The sequence below is a fragment of the Drosophila gunungcola genome (genome assembly GCF_025200985.1).
Source record: "Drosophila gunungcola strain Sukarami chromosome 2L unlocalized genomic scaffold, Dgunungcola_SK_2 000007F, whole genome shotgun sequence".
Lineage (NCBI taxonomy): Eukaryota > Metazoa > Arthropoda > Insecta > Diptera > Drosophilidae > Drosophila > Drosophila gunungcola.
In genome coordinates this window covers 490913-510975 of record NW_026453162.1, presented here as the reverse complement: position 1 = coordinate 510975, position 20063 = coordinate 490913, and the positions used below count along the sequence as shown (strand labels likewise).

General features: G+C 37.3%; 1 protein-coding gene across 13 annotated transcripts in view; it reads right to left on the bottom strand.

The window, feature by feature from the left end:
- The window catches only part of LOC128253226 (protein amalgam), a 508116-nt gene that overhangs the window by 212786 nt on the left and 275267 nt on the right, over positions 1-20063 (bottom strand). For all 13 annotated transcript variants that reach the window (XM_052981478.1, XM_052981473.1, XM_052981474.1 and 10 more), the window contains one exon: positions 19877-20050. In XM_052981478.1, coding sequence (XP_052837438.1) covers positions 19877-20050 — 174 coding nt within the window. The remainder of the gene's footprint in view (positions 1-19876; positions 20051-20063) is intronic.

Here is a 20063-nt window from a genome sequence, read left to right as displayed (position 1 = left end):
ACACACTCAAGCTTTTAATTGCGTTTTAAGAAAAGAATTTGCCTCATTGAATTTTATATCGTCAAAATTTCTGCAACAACTTAGATTTTCTTCGGGTTTTCGCTTTTTAATTTACTTTCACATCACTCTGCCGTGTCTTGATCTTTATGTGTTAACGCACAGTAGTTTTAATTGTTCTTGACTTTTATATCCCGGACGAGCCCCCAATAATTTGTAGGGTATTACAAATTAGTTATTATTTATTTATTCCGGGTAAAGTTTACAAGAGTTTATTTAATTAAAACTGAACCAATTAAGTTTCACGACTTTCGCACTCTATGGAGACCATGATCTTCCTTCGACAAATCTTCGCAACCGACTGACTTATTGCGCAATTTCTTGGCATGGGCCTTTAGGGAAGAGAGTGATGGCGATAGATCAATCTGATAAAAAGGGATGGAATGCGGCTTGCGAATCTGGCTGATGACATCAATTGCATTTATTGTGAAATTCAAACAGTGTGTCCCCATACCAACTACGAATAGAGGGCAACTAAATTTACTAAATATCCCTATCCCACATATATATAAATATATATTGTAATTATTGCGCATCTGATACTCATTTCGAAAAGAACTGCGCCAAGAAACGCGATCAAGAAAAGCATAAAAAAGCTTAGTGTAATTTACAAAATATATATTATAAACAAAAATTAAGTAAAACACTGTTATATTAATCCTGAATAAAATAGTTTTTAAAAGATATATATATACCTAAAACTAAAAAAATGTTTACACAATTTATACATCCATTCACAATGTTAATTTGCGGGCCCTCTGGATCAGGAAAAACAACATTTTTAGAAAACCTGATTTCCAAGAAGAATGATTGAAATATTAAAATTTCAATTGATCGAATTATTTGGTGTTATGGGTAGGAAAGCGCTAAACCAAATTTTAGTAATATTTAATACTTTAAAGGAGTTCCTAAAACAATCGAAAACGAAATTAATGATTAATAATTAATTAATTAATTGATTCTAGACGACTCTATGATGGGTGCCTTTAACAAAAATGTTTGTGAACTGTTTACGAAATATATTTCATAAATCATCGCATACCCGTTATATTTAACTAAATACCAAATATATAATAGCTTTTAAAAATCCCCGAGATAAGCTTCAATTTCAATGTTTGGCAAGACAAATTTATCCAGAAATCCCAACAGAGTTATTTAGAATATATAAAGAAGTAACAGAGCAACCCCACATATATTTACTTATTGATCTCACTCAGGGAATTAACGATCTCTTACGGCTTAGATCAGACATTTTTAACTCTGAGTATACGGTGTGCTATTCCGAATAAAAGGTTTTCAAAAAGAATCTAAGTCGCTTGAAAGCGAACAAACACATATTGTATGTGCGCAAAAAGGCTAGCAATAAACTACGAAAGGCAATAATAAACAATAGCGATAGTGAACTGGTAAAAACAATAGTGGAAATAGTTTTGAACACATTACGAGGAAATCATAAGGTTACTAAAACGCATCTAAATTCCCTAAAAAAAAGTATAATAGTGCATTGCGCTACCTTTCATGTCCAAAGCGCACATTAAACTCAAAGAGAAAAGTTCTTATTCAAAAAGGTGGATTTTTACCTATTCTACTAAGTTCGTTGCTCTTAGGAGTTTTTGGAAAAATTTTAAAAAATGATTAAAAACAAACATAGTTTAAAAAAAGTAATTTTAATGAACCTTTCAAAAATTAATAAACAACTCTCGAGGAAATTAATTGATAAGTACAAAATAAGTGATTTTGATAAATGGCTTAAAATTAGAGAAGAACTTAGTTTCTATCAAAATAAAAAACGTAACAAATCATGGAATATTCAAAATGAACAAAAATCGCCATTTATGTCAACCAAAACAACTGAATCGCAAACTACAGATTGGATTGATATAAAACCTACGACTTCTGAATTAAAAGCAAAGTCTGATGCGACACTTGTGTTCCCTGAAAGTGATGATGAAGATTTTAAATCAAACAAAATTCCTAATTCTGTTAACGTTCAACAAAAGTTTAAGTCTGATGTATCACTTCCAAAAAAGATAGAGTTCGTGGACTTACCTTCCGAGAGTGATGGAGAAGATTTTAAATCAACTAAAACACGAAATTTATTGAACGTTAAACGAAAAATAAGAGATACTTCGTTTTTAGACGAAAAAGAGGATATCAAAAAACTGGCAGTACCAAAAATAAAGCTTTGTGATCAACAACGCAAATTGAGAGCTAAGCTAAAAAAAAGTAAAGCGGTTTCATTACCATTTCAAGATTTAAAATATATAACAGGACGGGAAAAGTTGTCTAGATCAGTTCGAACTAAGCCGGTGCAAATAGGGAAAAACAAAATGAATTTGATATCTTATTAATAATAGAAATTTCAATATAAAGATGTGTTATTCAAATGAGTTGTTTGTCACATTGCTTAGTAATAATTCAATGAATGTATTTCCTGATAATGTAAAATGTGCATTTACAAATATTGTAAATATACCACAAGACATGAATGAATACTGGGAGGTAGGCATTACGGACATATATCTGAATAATTACATTTACAAAACAAATACTAAAGAAAGAAATATAGCTGAAGAAACTGAATTTGTTAGCTTAGTAAATGCTGAAACATTTAGGTATTCAAATGTTCCTGCTGAATCTAAAATACCTGAAAATTGATTGATTTTTATTTATACTGACATAATCAAACCAAGGTCTGTAGGTTGTAAAAGACCTCGATGTCTTCGTGTAATGCATTATAATGGAAAAGAAAGAAATCTCAATACTAATTACTGGTTCAAATCAATATAAGGTTCCTTTTGAAACTTCAGCTGTTCCGATTTTTGTAACTCTACACTTTAGAAAAAAAAATAAGGTTAAGCCTATAAATAATACATACCCCAATGATGTTTAATTAGAACAAAAATAGTCATCATGGTGAAATCTTATCACGAATATTATGTGAATCTGTGCGGTGTCGGACTAAATAATATTGGCAGTCTGTATGGGTCTCCACGAATTATTCAGCAAGGACGAGGAAGGAATTTTTAATTAAATAAAACCCCTTTTCCTTTCGGGTATAACTGCTATAAAAAATCAGGCTGCAGAGACTGGTAAAGCAGTAATAAATGAATTTGGCCGAAAGCCTCTAAGAAATATTATTCAAGAACAGAGCAAGATTGCGTTAACAAATCTCTCAAATAAAGCAATAAATAAAATGACACGCTCTCACAATGGTAACGGAAAAAGGAATAAAAAGCGCGGGTCGAGAAAAAATCGTTATCATTTAACTTCTAAACGACAAGGTAAACATACCCACCACCATCAAAAAGGAAAAAAAAATCAAGGAAATTGAATATTAGTGATATTTTTTTTCTAAAGTAAAATGAGTAACCATATTGAATGTATGAAAAGCGAACTAGATTTGTTTACACCACACCCTACGCAAAGTTCTATTCTAAGAACTGAAGAAGTCTCATACAATCCTATTGCATCCTTGGACGGCGCCTCCTCAATTGAATTTGTTTGCTTGGGAAATGGTGAAACATATCGAGACTTATCAAGTGTTTATTTACGGCTTGAGGTGCAACTCAAAAAAAATGATAAAACCGTCATTGAAGGAAACGCTGTCGGTGTAGTAAACAATATTTTACATTCAATATTTCGAAGTTCCTCAATTTATTTAAATAAAATATTAGTATCGCAGAGTGATGATAATTATCATTATAGAGCATATTTGCAAACAATTTTAAACTATGGGAGTGATGCATCAGAAAGCCACTTGGCTTCCCAAGGCTATTTCCCGAATTTTGGAAGATTAACAACAGGAAAATATTTTCCAAAATAGTAAGAAGGTCTAATTATTCGGAAAAGTTCATTGGGATATTTTTAAGCAAAGCAAACTGCTTCTTAATAATGTAGATCTAAGAATTAATTTTAGCATTGAAAAAACAGCATTTTATTTAATGGAAAATGAAATTGAATCAAATTTAAAGGTACTAGAAGCACAACTCTTATATATAACAGTTAACCCAAGCATTTTATTGGCTCATCATCATGTTTTACAAACAAAAAATGCTTTATACCCATTCAGTAAAGTAGAAGTCAAATCTTTTACAATATATCCAGACAACAATTCACTATCGATAGATAACGCAGTTATTGGGCAACTACCCAATTTCTTGGCTTTTAGTATGGTTAAAAACCGCTCATACTCAGGAAACCGAGGCTTAGATCCATTTCATTTTGAACATTTTAAAATGCAACGCTTTAATTTAATGGTTAACGGAGTTCAAGTTCCTTCCCAGGCCTTAGAATTTGATTACTCGAACGCTGAAAATGTTCAAAGCTCTAGAAGTTATAATATGCTATTTAGATCGAGTGGAATAGAACCTTATGATCGTGGTCTACAAATAACCAAGGAAATGTTTGACACTAACAGTTTCATATAAGCCTTTGACCTAACTACTGATCATTCAAATTCCACTGTATGCTCAAATTTGATGTCACAAGGCACTATACGAATCGAAGGAAGATTTTCAGAACCCCTAAGTGAAGTAGTTACTTGTCTGGTATACTGTGAATATGATTCCATGATTGATATTGATAAACATCGAAATATTCGGACGCTTTTTTAAAATGAATACTTTACAAATTCAACAATTGCTTTCCAAACATGCCAAAACACAATCAATTTTTAAAGGAGTTTTTCCTTCGGACCAGCTACCCAAAACCATTTTTAAATATCCTGCTCTAATTATTGCAAGCACCGACACTTCAGATCAGCCCGGAAATCATTGGATTGCATTTTATTTTAATAGTCGTAGATCAGCAGAATATTTCGATTCATATTGACAATATCCTCAGAAAAAAGAATTCGTAACATTTTTAAGATCATACGCTTATAAATACTTTTGTAATAAGCAACAACTACAGGGATATTTTTCTAATACCTGCGGCCATTATTGCATGCTGTATGGCCTTTTTAAAAGTAAAAACAAATCACTTAAAAATTTCCCAAAATATTTCAAGAAAAATGACTTCTCATACAATGACAAAATAATACTTAAAATGTTCAAGTCCAATTTAAAAAAATAAAATTCGAGTTTTTAACAGATAATTAATTTAGTTTGTTAAATGTTTCAGTACGATACAATCGTCGGCTTAACTTATAATATCTAAGCATAAGACTAAGGGCTTATTTTTTTTAATACAGGCAGCATATGACACTGGCAAGTGTCAGGGCCAGACGTGGCATCATCATCGCTCCAGGGACAAAGCTTGTAATGGAATCCAAATTAAGATTGAATTAGCTCCTTTTCCTCCAAATCCTCCAGGTAGCCTTTAGATATTCGAAAAGCATGTCTTCAAATTGCATCAAGAAGACTTCAATTTGTTGAGCGTACATTTTAAAGGAGAAGTTGTCGTTTCTTACGATTGCTTTAAGACTGATGTTGGATTTAAAAACTCAGGGCTTTATATTGGAAAAATGCATTTATTTCTCTTTCTTATTTACTGACAAAAATTCTATTTGTGCACAACTATATCTATTTACATCATTTCCTTTATATATTATATGAGTAATTCCGTTCTCATTTAATTTCCTATAAGGTGTCTTAGTACAAAATTTGTTTACATAACTTTTAGGTAAAAATATCCAAACATGTTGTCCTTGTCTGTTAAATAAAGAGCTACTTTGGTTCCATATGGTGTCTTTTTTAAATTGCAACCAGTGATCTTATACTCGAATCCAATACATAGATTTTCAATTTTAACAAATCACAGGCTTCAATTCGTTCAATGTCTCTAAGAAGTCCTAAGAAAACAACAAAAATTACTTAATGATTTATTTATCGTCAATATATATGCATACCATTTTTGAACAGCGCTAGTTTTGATTCGATGTGGTCTAGTACCTAACAGTTGTGTCCTAATTGATTTACCTAAGATTACTTGGTCTTTTATATTATCCAGAACATGAAAAATATAACGATGTCTTTTTTCTCTTATATATACATATATACACAAACACAATAAAACTAAAACACATAACTATGCAATATTTTCATGTATACTTTATTATAGCTATCTCTATCTTTAAGAAATAGTTACTAAAAAATTTTACCTGTGTTTCTTTATAAGAAAACATATACGAAACATATGTTTACTACACGCATAGGCCTCAAAAATCATATTGCTGTTATTGCTGTTATTTCTGTCCAAAAGTACAAACATTCTGGTTGCGATATGATTATAACCCCCATCTCCTGTTGAAGCAAGATGCAGTCTTAAAAAGCATTCGCAAGGCACAAGAAAATTATCAAATAAAGAAAAAACAATTTTAACAACTGCATTTTTGTAAAAGGATTTTATTTATTATAATTTTTTTTCAACATGGAAAATTACAATCCTAGATCTAAGAAAACGTCTAATAGGTTGTGATCTTCGTCGTCATCTATCATTTTTAAATATTCGTTCGGGGGGTTGGACTCGATGATCTGATCAAAGATGTGATCATCATCAGGAAACGTATCGCCTTGAGAGTTTGAGAAAGTTTCGTCCAATTCAAATCTCTGTCCACATTGAAATTGATCATCGTCTTCATCGTCTTCATCGTTCCAAATTAGTTGGTTCAAAACTTCTTGAGTGGTCCTCCCCAATGGAAAATCGCTCCATTCAAGGGAGCCATAGTCAGCTCCAATAGGCTCCGTTTGGGTTGACACTGTAGCAGGCGCAAACACGCAGAATCCGGCTTATCCTAGACAACCACCACGGGTTTGGGGTGTCTTAGCTAACCGCCGCTGCCGACCGCCGCTGCCGACCGCCGCTCCCGTAAGTCCCCACTACTACCCCAAAAACAGAGGAAAACCGAAAAAATTATATGCACCCTCCACCAAAGAAAAAAAAGCATCTTTCAAGACCTTTCCAATGGTATACTTTTCATGATTCTTAATTAAAAATTGCTCTTTTTGATCAAAACTATCAAAATCACACCTTTGCGCACAAGCAGTCGTGAGGACGCACAAGTGGGTGGGGGTTGAGATTAGGGTTCGTGGATAAGGATCGGTCCGAACATTTGGCGAGAATATTTGAAACCAAATAAAACGAGTGAGTTCCATCGGATATCATGTACACTGATTATGAAATTTGTATGTGAATGCATTTGGAAAAATTCAACTGATTATAAAACCGTTAAAAACCACCCGCTCCCGTATATTCCAGCTACTTAGACTGATTTCTATTAATTCGAATACATACATATATGGAGAACATTTTACTTACAGTTTTAGATTTGTAAACAAAAAAATAAAAAATATAACACATTATATTAATATTTTTATCATAACCCAATAGTAAATACGCCCATATTGTTAGGGTACTAAGATTGAAAAGTAGCAAAAGACAAATTGTTCTTGATGCGTCGAAATGAAACGCACACATGTACCCGTGTATGATTATGCATGATCACGCATACATACAAAGACCAAATCAAGCGCAGGGCAGCCTTTTTCAAATTGCTCCTTTCTGCGACTTAAATACCGAACTCGTGCAATTAGTGCGCGTGCATAAAAATGAGAATATGAATGAGAGAGCAAAAAACCCGAAAGCACACGAAGCGCCGGAGCCTGCTGCTGAGAGCCCTTGGGACCTGCTGTAATTAAATTTTGTGTCCATTTTCGTTGTATGAAATGACCAGTCTATATGTTGTATGGCTAGTGGTTGAACGGAGCAAAACGACTTGCTTATCTTGGTCTCGCAATCGTGGGTACTTTTCGATCTAATAAAATATTTCTTCCAGAAGAAATGAAAAAATTCCAAGCGTCCAGTGCTCTCAGCTCGGTTTGGTTTTCATGAAAATTTGGTTTTGCTCTGTAGCTACATGCCAAAGAAGAACAAAGCAGTAAATTTACTGTCAACCGTTCATTATTCGAAGAATTGTGAAGGCGAAGCTCGAAAACCAACGCAAATAAAGCTGGCCTCGATTGTATGGACCAAATGATAACTCATTTTACAACTAAACTTTGGACTTACGCTTTTTTTTGCAATATGTTGGATCGTCTGCTGCCTTTTGCATTTGTAGAGAGATCGATGGGCTTAAGAGAAATGATTCAAGACGGCCCTGTTTATTTAAAATAGCCAACACACATTGGTTCTTCCAAATATCGAAAATTGCTAGAATAATCCTTACGTCATTTCGCAATTCGTTTAGCTATTGAATCGTTTTTTGGTCAAAAAATCAACCTTCATTCTATTATCAACAGTCAACAGCTATTACCATTTTTCATAATAAAAATCTATCGGTTCTCCATTCTTTTCCTTCAAATATGTGAGGAACCTGGGTCACCCACAAATGTATATGTAGTTATTAAGTTAGTAGTTAGTAAGAGCCAATTATGAAGTCCGGCCAATACTTCTTAATTTAGAATAAAACGAGACAAAACCCAACTTAAAATTGGCACAAAATAGGCCAATCCCCGAGTGTGAGCGAGACGACGATACGATCGCGAGCTAGGATGGTGAAAAACGGATGGAAAAGTTCGCTTCCAAATAGCGTGGCGACTTTACTTAGAGCGGGGCGACGTCAGTTAATGCGCAGTGGCCGATTGGCACTGGTCAGGCAGAAGTGGACAAGTGGAGGCACAGTGGCCGATTGGCACTGGAGACGGGAGTGAACAAGTGGGACACAGTGGCCGATTGCCGCTGTAAGCGGGAGTGAACGCAGACGAGGCGAACAACAGGCCAAGCAGCAGACGAGGCGAGCAACAGGACCAGCAGCAGGAACAGCAAAAAAAAATCAACGGGCCTAGTTCCCAGTCCAGGACCAGCGGCTAGGGCCAGAATCGGCAGGAGGAGAACGAAGACGCGTGTGTGTGTGGGAGAGAGAGCAGGTGAGTGCGTAGCTTATAAGTTTGCCCAAGCAAGGGACTTCGCCAACCGTGGAGTAAATCATAATTTTAATGTTTTCAAGAATATTTACTTTTTGCAATAGCTGCAAGGGTATATGCATTTCGGCTTGCCGAAGTTTGCTTCTATACTTATAATATTTATAGTCTTGTAAAACATGGGCTTAAATTAACATACAGGGTCACAAAAGTGTAACGCATTCGAAACAAGGCGATTGTTTTCAAATGACGTTTTATCCAGCAACACTTCTAAATAGCAAAGAAGAACCTAAAAAATCGCCATTCACTCCAGCAAGCGTGATAAATGGAAATCACTTTGTAAGGGGTAAAAAAGCTAAGACTAAGGAGCACGCAGCCGGACAAGAAGAAGGGAATATGGATAACATTGTCTAAACTCTATTAAGGTTGGTCTTGATAAGCAAAGAAACGACATACCACACAGCTCGCTAAGCTTATCGACCACTCTGCATTATAAATACAAATACCAGGGAGGTCTACAATCGGTGCAATCCGGGAAGTTGTTGACGTAGAACTGGCCAGCCCGCTCTCGCGCTCTTGATTGTGTGTGTCTGTGTGTGGGTGAAAACCGTTTAGTTCGATACCGCGTATCGTCCTCCCCCTTTCTTCGGTTAAGGTACAGTGCTCCTCCGATACGACGGACTTGTTTTGACTGCCCCTCCTTGCTTTTCAGTTTTAACTGGCATATGTGTGTTTTTCTCTCATTGCCCGTGTTTAGTTTTTTCGCGTTTTCCGACGGGGTCTGAGTTTCCCTTCCTGTGCCGGTGGTTTCTTCATCAAAAACGCGCTCGGCAACCTGGGCTCTCTACACTGCGTGACGAAGGCCTGGGGAGTACCCTGTGGACACACACTAGTGTTCACGGCAAGCTGCAATTCTGGCCATTTCTCATCCCACGTTCGATGGTCTTTTTCGGCCAAGTGCGCGACCATTGTTTTCACCGTTCTAATGGCCCTGTAGTATGCACATACTTTGTTGCAGTTTTTACATAATTCAAAGTCACGGTCATAAACCCAAGTGGCCGAAATACGAATCGATCGCTATACCTTGGCCCGCACACAGTGCAAGTGTCAGCATAATTGTACCACGAGCGGACTTCATGTATGTGCATATACCTCCGCGCTCCAGCCCAAGTGAGCATAGCTATATATTAAAGAATATATAACCGTCTCTCCGCTGAGACTTTGAGACTTTGAGCTCTTTAGCTTCTAAGTAAATTTGTAAAACACAAGAAACTCCTGAGAGCTGGAAGCGGCAACTACTGCCTCTCCAGTAAAAAAATACGAAATTAATTAAACTTAAAAATGTTTTTTTCTTTAATAAAACTAATACTTGGGATAACATAAATAAATCTCTACATGGCGACCGTGACAGCGATTCGAAGATGACAACGGAGGACCGAGGCACACCGCAATAATTAAAAAGAAAATCAAAGGAGGACGGAGGACCTATGAAAAAAAAACAACAACAATCGCAGTAAGTAGAGTGTGATGTGTGCTAAAGGCAGTGGTGTTTTTAAAAGACTTAAAGCCAGAATTGCTGAATTACTGAAGCTATTAAATAGCGGAAGTAAAATTAACCGGAACAATTCGGTAAAAATACACGCCGACGTTGAGCACATAAAAAATCTAAATTCGAAAGAAAAAGTCAAACCACAACCACCCACACATTCACCTACCCTGCAATCCAAAGCCTAGTTAAAATTCCAGAAAAATTACCTACGCCACAGAAACAAGAGATCCCAAAACTAAAAAAGTACCCAAACAACTGCGAGGGACCACTGTGCTCGCCCCATTGCGAGTACACCTGTGCAGCCAGCACCGGTGCCCCATCGTAGAAGTCCAGCCTGTGCAGCCAGCACCGGCAACGTCTTACAACTTAAGTAAGACCATCGAAAAGTGAATCTACAGTGCTTCCTAGAGCGCATTTTTTTTCATCGTGAACTGCGTTGCACAATTTTTTTTATATTGCACTGCGATGCATATTTTTTATAGTATATAAAAATTACTGCAAATATTGAGCGACATTAAAGTTGCCCAATTAGCGTGTGGCCTGAAAACCATGCAAAAACTAGGTAGGTTATTGTGTAAAAATGTTTTCTTATTTATTTATGAATTTTAGGGCCTTTTGAGCCAATATAAATGGCAAATTAACAAGCAATTAACTACACACTAAACGTAAATCCTTATATACACACTTCTTTAAAAACACCCAAAATGGGTCTAGTAAATGTAAAAGAAGTGGACTCAACCGCTAACGTAATCAATAAAATTGAATCAAAAAATATCGATACCGATTTAACAATATTATCAATAATTGTTTTCATTATGAGCGGATTCATTTTGTATAAAGCCTATATGTACCACAACAAGTGCATATCAAAAAGGGCTGAAAACAGAAGCCAGGCTAACGATCTGAATAAGATCTGGATAACCACCAACAATTGTTATAAAAATATGTTAACAAAAAAATACAAATTATATACAAATATGTATATGTTGACAGTGACATATTTAAGAAAGAACTAAATGTTATCAAAAAAAATCACCTTATAAATAAAAATAATTAAAAACTAAAAATGAATACACGGGATTACATTATAATTACTATCGATAGGGATCCAAATTTTGAGAACGAAGTATAAGCCATAGTTAGAAACGGAGCAGAGCCTCTATTAATTTCAGATTTCGAATATGAATATATAAATAGGTACAATCTAGCTTTTTCTCCATTAAAACATTGCTCAAATACACAAAAAGTAATAGTATTGAGTAACATTCCAGGTGAACAAGTAAGATCTGTCATAACCGATAATGAAATACTTGGAAGAATCCTTTTAATGATGGTTTCAAATAAACAATTCTTATTCCATTAAATAATGGAATGGAATGAGTTATATAAGGAGTTAAATAACTTAAAAAGTGATTTTGACAAATCTTATAAGTCATTATCAAGAAACCGGCCAGTACAGAAAATTACAGTTAATAAACATGTTGAAATATTAGTAAACCGTTTCAACACAGCGCGTAATACATGACCGGGGAGACCAGCTAGACAAAGCCCAATGGTCTCAAGAGTCTAGGTTCTTGATCAAATTGCGATCGAACTTAATACTTATAAAACAAAGGTACAATTTAACTATTTCTGTACCAACTATATTAAACACTCCATTGACAGTAGAAACTAGAGACGAGCCAGAATTATCAGATTATATGACAGATAACCCCGTTTCTACAGGTCCCAAAATAGAGGAAAAATATATTAAAAACCTCACTATTCCCGCCGTCCGATACAAACGATAGCCTTATAGAAGAAAAACCGACCACAATGACTGATGAAACCACTGCCCAAAGGGCATACATAAGAGAAATATCGAATGCCATCCCGGAGTTCAACGGGCAAGGCTACACCTTCAAAGATTCATAACAGCTTTGAAGTTGGTTAACCTGACAAAAGGCACATTCATAGTTTTGGCTGTAGAAGTCATTAAATCCAAAATAATAGGATCGACATTATACAGAGTTCAAAACGAAACAACGATAGATGCCATATTAAAAAAACTGCAAGACACTATAGTCGGTAAAACACCCGTCTAAGTTAAAATGTCCGGTTAATGTCCGGTTTTTACCAAATTGAACTTGAAAAAAGTTCACGAGATATCGCTTCACGCAATTACCATTCGGTTTAAAAATAGCTCCAAATTCTTTTCAGAGAATGATGACTATAGCTTTCTCTGGATTGGAACCTTCGCAAGCATTTCTTTATACGGATGATTTAATAGTCATAGGTTGTTCCGAAAAACATATGCTCAAGGATTTAACTGATGTTTTCGAGAAATGTAGGCAACACAACCTAAAGTAAATGTTTATTTTTTTTGCACGAATCTTGCCTGACGACAAAAAATACGACGTCATTCAAAATTATCCAGTCCCACATGGTGCGGACAGCATTTTGCATTTTTCATTCATTTTGCAATTATTACAGACAGTTTATAAAAAATTTTGCTCAATTTTCCCGTCACATAACAAGATTATGTAAAAAAGAGGTTAAATTCGAATGGACAACTTAATGCCACAACGTCGTCGAAAATCTTAAATCAGCGTTAATAAACCCAACTCTGTTATAATACCCAGATTTTAGCAAAGAATTTTGCATATTTACAGATGCTAGCAAATATTCTTGTAAAGCAGTTGCATACGCATCAAGATCTTTTACAAAAGGTGAAAGCAACAAGAGCACAACAGAACAGGAACTAGCAACTCTTCATTGGGCAATAACACATTTCAGACCATATATTTATGGTAGACACTTCACTGTCAAAACAGACCACAGAACACTCACCTACTTATTTTTAATGGTAGGGTTTACCAAATTAACCAGAATGAGACTTGAATTAGAGGAATATAATTTTACGGTAGAGTATCTAAAGGGTAAAGATAACCATGTAGCCGATGCGCTATCAAGAATCATTATCACTGACTTAAAAACATACAATCAAACAATATGACTCTTTAAGTCACTACCAGAAACCAAAGTAGACAAAAATCCTGCTCAGGAAAAGAACAAAAAGAATTGCATAAGCAATCTATAGATAAAGCTTCAAAGCCCAACGTATATGAACTCATTAATAATGATGAAGTACGTGAAGTAGTGAATTTGCATGTAAATAATAATATATGTTTATTTAAGAATGGAAAGGAAATTACAGCAATATATGATGTTAGCGATTTGTATACTAATGGAACCATTGACTTAGGTCAATTCTTTCAAAGGCTTGAAAAGCAGGCCGGTATTAACAAAATTAGCCAACTCAAAGTGGCACCGTGGGAAAATATCTTTGAACATGTTTCAATTGATAATTTTAACAAGAAAAGAAGCAAACTGCAGTAAGCCGAAGTTCATATACCCTTGAAGCTATTGCAAAAATTAAATTTTCTTGAAAACATTAAAATTATGATTTACTTGCGTGTATGTTTAAAAGCATTGAAGCTATGATGATTTGCAGCTCAATTATTTGAGTTCCTATGGCAGCTTTATGATATCGTTTTCCGATTTTAATAAAATTTAAAGCGTAATTCTGAACTGTCAAATAATTAAACACCCAAAAAAAATTTCAAAAAAAAAATTACAAAATAATAGAGTTACATTTAAAAAAATTGTTTTTTTATATTTTTATTGTTCCTAAATGCTATAGTCGCCCGATTTTGGTGCAATTTAAACAGTAATTCTCAAATATTTAACCATTACTATATGTCGAAGAACTAAAAAAAACTTAAAAATTTCCGATTGTTCCTATAGGAGCTATATGCTATAGTCGTCCAATCCGGCTCGTTCCGACTTATATACTACCTGCAAAAGAAAGACAACTTTGGGAAAGTTTCATGTAGATAGCTTTAAAACTGAGAGACTAGTTTGCGTAGAAACGGACGGACAGACGGACGTGGCTAGATTGACTCTCCTAGTGATGCTAATCAAGAATATATATACTTTATAGGGTTGGAAATGTCTCCTTCACTGCGTTGCAAACTTCTGACTGAAATTATTATACCCCCTGGAAAAATATGGGCAATAAAATGTTGAAATTATTGAGAGTAGCGCTACTCAACCCGGTGACCGTAATAAAAAATAATAAAGAAAACGAAGGTAATTTGTCTGCATTCCACGATGATCCAATACAAGGAGGTCATACAGGCATTACAAAACCTTGTCCAAGGTCCAGACACACTATTACTGGAAAAATATGTCTAAAGACATAAAAGAGTACATAAAGAAATGTCCCAAATGCCAAAAGTCTAAAACGACTAAACATTCTAAGACTCCATTAACTATAACCGAAACTCCACAAAAAGCTTTTGATAGGGTAATTGTGGATACAATTGGTCCACCACCAAAATCTAATAACGAAAACGAATACGTAGTAACACTCATCGGCGACTTAACTAAATATCTAGTAGCTATACCAATACCAATCAAGTTTGCAAACACAGTACCGAAAGCTATATTTGAAGATTTTATTCTAAAGTACGGTCCAGTGAAGGATTTTATTACGGACATGGGAACGGAATATAAAAATTAATTTATTGAAGACCTGTGTAAAAATCTAAATATTAAAAACATAACTTCAACTGCACATCATCATCAGACTGTGGGAACTGTGGAGCGAAGCCACGGAACATTTAATGAGTTTATCAGATCATACATCTCAGTTGACAAAACAGATTGGGATGTGTGGCTACGATACTTTGTTTATTGTTTTAATACGACCCCCTCTATGGCACATGACTATTGTCCATATGAGTTAGATTTTGGGAAAACTTCAAGTTTGCCTAAACATTTTAATAGGATAGATAACATAAAACCCCTTTATAATGAAGAAGACTATGCTAAGGAATCAAAATTCACATTAGAACATTCATTAAAGAGAGCTAGACTAATGTTAGAATCACACAAGCAAAAACAAAAAAATAATTACGACAAAAATATTTTAGATTTTGAGTTAAAATATGGAGATCAGGTTTTATTGGTAAAATGAAACAGGACAAAAAATAGATTTTAAATATACATTTTCTTATAAGGTAGAACAAATAGGAGATAGAGATAAAATAACAATATCAAATAATTAAAATAAAAAACAAATAGAACATGAAGATGGATTAATAATTTTTATTTCATAATCAATTGGTTCTTTTATAAATATATTACTTGTGGCCATACATTATATAAGAACAATAACTATAAAGTTAAAAAAAAGAAAAAAAAATTACTAATATTACAAACAAAAAAAAAAAACATAAATAAATCCCTACAATTTATATGCTTTAAATAATATCATTTCATAAATCTTATAAAATCCATAATTAAATTGGAAAATAACTTTATTAATATTACTTTATTTTGCAAAAGGAGGGAGATGCATCGAGCACCCACCGTACCAAGAGTACTGCAACACTTTGTTGCAGTGTTTACATAATTCAAAGTCCCGGTCATAAACCCAAGTGGCCGAAATACGAACAGATCGCTATGCCTGTGCCCGCACAGAAAGTGCAAGTGTCAGCATAATTGTATCACGAGCGGACTTCATGTATGTGCATATACCTCCGCGCTCCAGCCTAAGTGAGCATAGCTCTATATTAAAGAATATATAACCGTCTCTCCGCTGCCGCTGTTGGCAGTGCAGCTACAAGACTTTGAGCTCTTTAGCTTCTAAGTAAATTTGTAAAACACAAGAAACTCCTGAGAGCTGGAAGCGGCAACTACTGCCGCTCCAGTAAAATAAAAATTCGAAATTTATTAAACTTGAAAGTGTTTTTTACTATAATTAAATTACTACTTGGGATAACATAAATAAATCTCTACAGCCCTCTCCGTATGATTTTCTTGAGGCGTGTACGTGGTTGTGAGTGGTGCCGCACTCCCAACTCTGCCCAGAATCGCTTGAACGCCTTGCTTGTGCATTGGACACCGTTATCGGTGATCAAAATCGGCACGCCGTACCTTGAGATGATCCACTCCCGGATTGCCTTTTCCAGCATCTCGGTGGTAGCCCTACGCATCGGCACTATTTCCGTCTTTGAAATCCGATCTACGAGCACTAATTCCCGTGCTTCGACCGTGGAAGCGGCCTAACGAAATCGGCGCATACTGTGGCCCAGGGCTCCTCTGGGATCGGTGTGAGCATTTTTCCGGCTACCTGAAGCTGACTGGGCTTGTACCTGAGGCAGTTCTTACAATTCCGCACATACTTCTTGATGTCTTGCCCATCGTGCGATTCTTACGGTTGGGCTCTCGATGCTATTCAACCACTTCAGAGCCATGTGATCTGTTATCACTTTGAAGTGATAACACAATTGCTAAATATTCCTTTTCAATGACCTATAAATTTTTTTCCGACCCGTTCAAGGTCCTGCTGGAATTGGAGATCACCCGCTCGAACCCCTGATCGAAATTTTGAGTTAGAATGGCACCCAGCCCATAATCGCTGGCATCGGTCTGCAGCACAAACGGTTTTGTGAAATCCGGGCATGCCAAAATTGGGTCGCCGACCAATCTCGCCTTGACAGCTTCAAAGGCCTGTGGTCGTCGGTTCATTCCCATTTGACACTCTTTCGGAGAAGGGCTATCAGCGGATGTACTAGCGTGGCAAAATCTGGCACAAAACGCCTGTACCACGACGCCACTCCCAAATACTGCCGCAGATCATTGAGAGTTGTCGGTAGTTTTTGCAACGCTATCGCCTATACCTTCTCCGGATCCATCCCGATGCCCTGGTTTGTAATGCGATGCCCTAAGTATTAAAGTTCCTTCCTGAAGAGTTTACACTTATCAGCGTTTACTTTCAGGTTCGCCGCTCGCAGTCTTCTAAATACATCCTTAAGTTTACGTATGTGCTCTTCTAGCTCCCGTCCAATGACTATATCATCCGGATACGCGAAGGCTTGCGGAATCGTTTCGGGTTCTATTACCTGGTCCAACGCCTGCTGGAATGTTGCTTATGCCGAGTGACAACCAAAAGGCATAATTTTCCATTGGAACAGGCCTTTCCCTGGCACTTTTCAAGTAGCTCAACTACTTTGGCGTTGATCTCGCCCTGCATTTTGGGATTTTTCGGATAGTACCTCTGTTTGACCGGCTGATCGTCCTTCATGGTGATCCTGTGTACTGCCACTTTTGACGTGCCTTGCAGATATTCCAGGCTCTCCAACTCCGTCTTTAAAAACTGGGTCACATAATTTTCCGAAAATCCCTTCGGGGCTTCCACGACTGCTACCGACAGTTTTTCCTCCAGCCAGCCTCGGTGTCTGTCCCTCGACGGTATCACAACGCTATGACCTGCGGCTCCGATTTTGGTGAGGAACTTCCATCCTAGCATCCTAGCGTCGATCAATCCTGGTAGGATCAGCCGCTCTATTGACACTGTTCTTGTGTCAAGTCCGATTTGAATTTCTAGTTGCGATTTTATGTCTCCGCATCTACCGTCCGCCATTCGTACTTGCCTCTTTGTGGGTCCAACCTTTCCTGCCGCCTGCAGCCTAACAGCCAGCTCTTTGCTGATGAAGCTCGCTGTGGCGCAGGTGTCCACCGTGGCCTTAACATTTGTGTCACCTATGAGCACTGCAGCGCACAGTTGCATTTCTTCCGCCTTCAGGTCGTCCATTATTTTTGAGAGGCAGCACCTTACGATCCCTGGCCGCCCCTCGGAGGCACTCCACCGTTCGGACACCTATTTTTCCGCATCGTCAACAGAACGTGAGTCGCCGATTCCGGCACTCCTTCGTTCAATGGTCAGATGTAACGACCTGATTTTCTAGATATTCTCGCTCGCTACTCAAACGGGCGGCTAGCTCAGAGAAGTTGTGGGATCGTTCCACCAAATTTAAAATGGGGTATTGCCTTTGACAAAAGAATAACGCAAGAGTTCTGTGGGGATCGTAAAGGTTTTTATTCGTCTCCTTGTATATAGCCTCGCGGCTCTTCCGCTACTGCTGCTCCTCGTCGCTGTCTTCTGCGGCGTCACTCCTCGTCGTCGACTGCTTGCTGGTGTCTGACTCGTGACGGCTCCTCCGAGACTCTGGATGTTATGCAAACCTCACTATAGGGGCCAGGTGTTTCGCCTAGCAGGTAGAACTAGGTTCGACCTCTTCGGAGACTCCACGCAAGGACTACCTGAGCTCGATTTAACCACGCCCTAGCACCCGTTGGATCTCAGCGTTGAAGTCTCAGCCTTGTCGTCTCACCACAGTCGTTCGGCGTCTCGAATTTGCGATCTTGATCCTGGTACTCGGCCCTTGATTAACTTACTTCTGATCTCGCGAACACGCACTCGTTTTGATTCTCGCACTATTACTTCGAGGTGAGCTGCGCTTACGCCGTCCTTTTATAGCCTGTGGTGGTCCCGTTATTCCTATTCTTCAGCTCGCGCGATCGGGTCCAAGGTCCACTGCCGCACCGTTAGTCCACGGTGCGTCCTCTTGTTGCAGGTCCGAAGTCCGCCAATTTAGCGTTCGACCTTGTTGCCCTTGCCGTGATAGAGTCCATTTCTAGCGTGGTGTCACGGTGTCTCGGCTTGGCCCTGTCCAAGCTCCGTTGTTTACAGTTTGACCTTGCTGCCCTTGACATCTCCGGCAGTCTCGCCCCCTTCGCTGTTGCTAGGCAGCTCTCCTGCATCGGGATTTGTGGGGAGTTTTAAGACTCCTCACGAGACGAAAGCTGTTGATGAATATTAATAGTGCCATTCTTCTCAATGCATATGATGTCTGGGCTGACAAGCTGGAAAGCAAATGCAGAAGCATCTTTTAGTTGTTCAAAAGACTTCTGCCATCCGAATAATAAGCGCTCATCGAACAGAATCGTGTGTGGAAGCACTTGTCTTAGGAGGAGTATTTCCGATTGACCTGCTGGCCAGAGAACGAAAAAACTGAACTCAGACAAGCAGAAGGAGCGTCAAGTCAAGCTATTATGCAGACGCTGAGTGTGACAATGCAGAACACACAGTATTTTACGGTAAAATTTGCAAAATGTCGGAGACATTTTTCGCTCGAAGATAAAGGATCTGGACAAAATGTATGTAAAAAGGGCAGTCTGGACGCAGACGGGCTCTGTGGGCCTCCTTTTCTATTTGGACAAATAAGGACAACCAATTTGGTACATATTGGCTATCTAGCAAAGGCGAGCCGTTGAGTTTAGTATGAGCAGATCCGCTCTAAATGCATGAGGCCCCACTTCGAAGGTATGCAAAAGCTTTTCTGAAGTAGATAAACGGCCTGATGAGGGCGGGTTTTTAGTGGGTGCGAACCCCACATACTACATCTACGACGGTAGTGTGAGATGCAAAGCCATTTTAAACCATCAAAAAAATGAGTAAAAAGAAATGGTGGGAAATATGTAAGCATAAAAATTGGAAAAAAAAGTATTTCTTTATTACCTTGCAATCGAATGCGTGATTCACTCTTGCCAAGCGCATTCACGCTTGAGCAACTGTAAGCTCCAAAGTCTGATTTAGTCAGATGTTTAATGGTAAGGTTGAGATGCCAAGTGTACAAGTTAATCATTTCCTCAGTAATATTATATTTGTTCCCGTTGTGCAGTTTAACATTTCCTAGCAAATATTT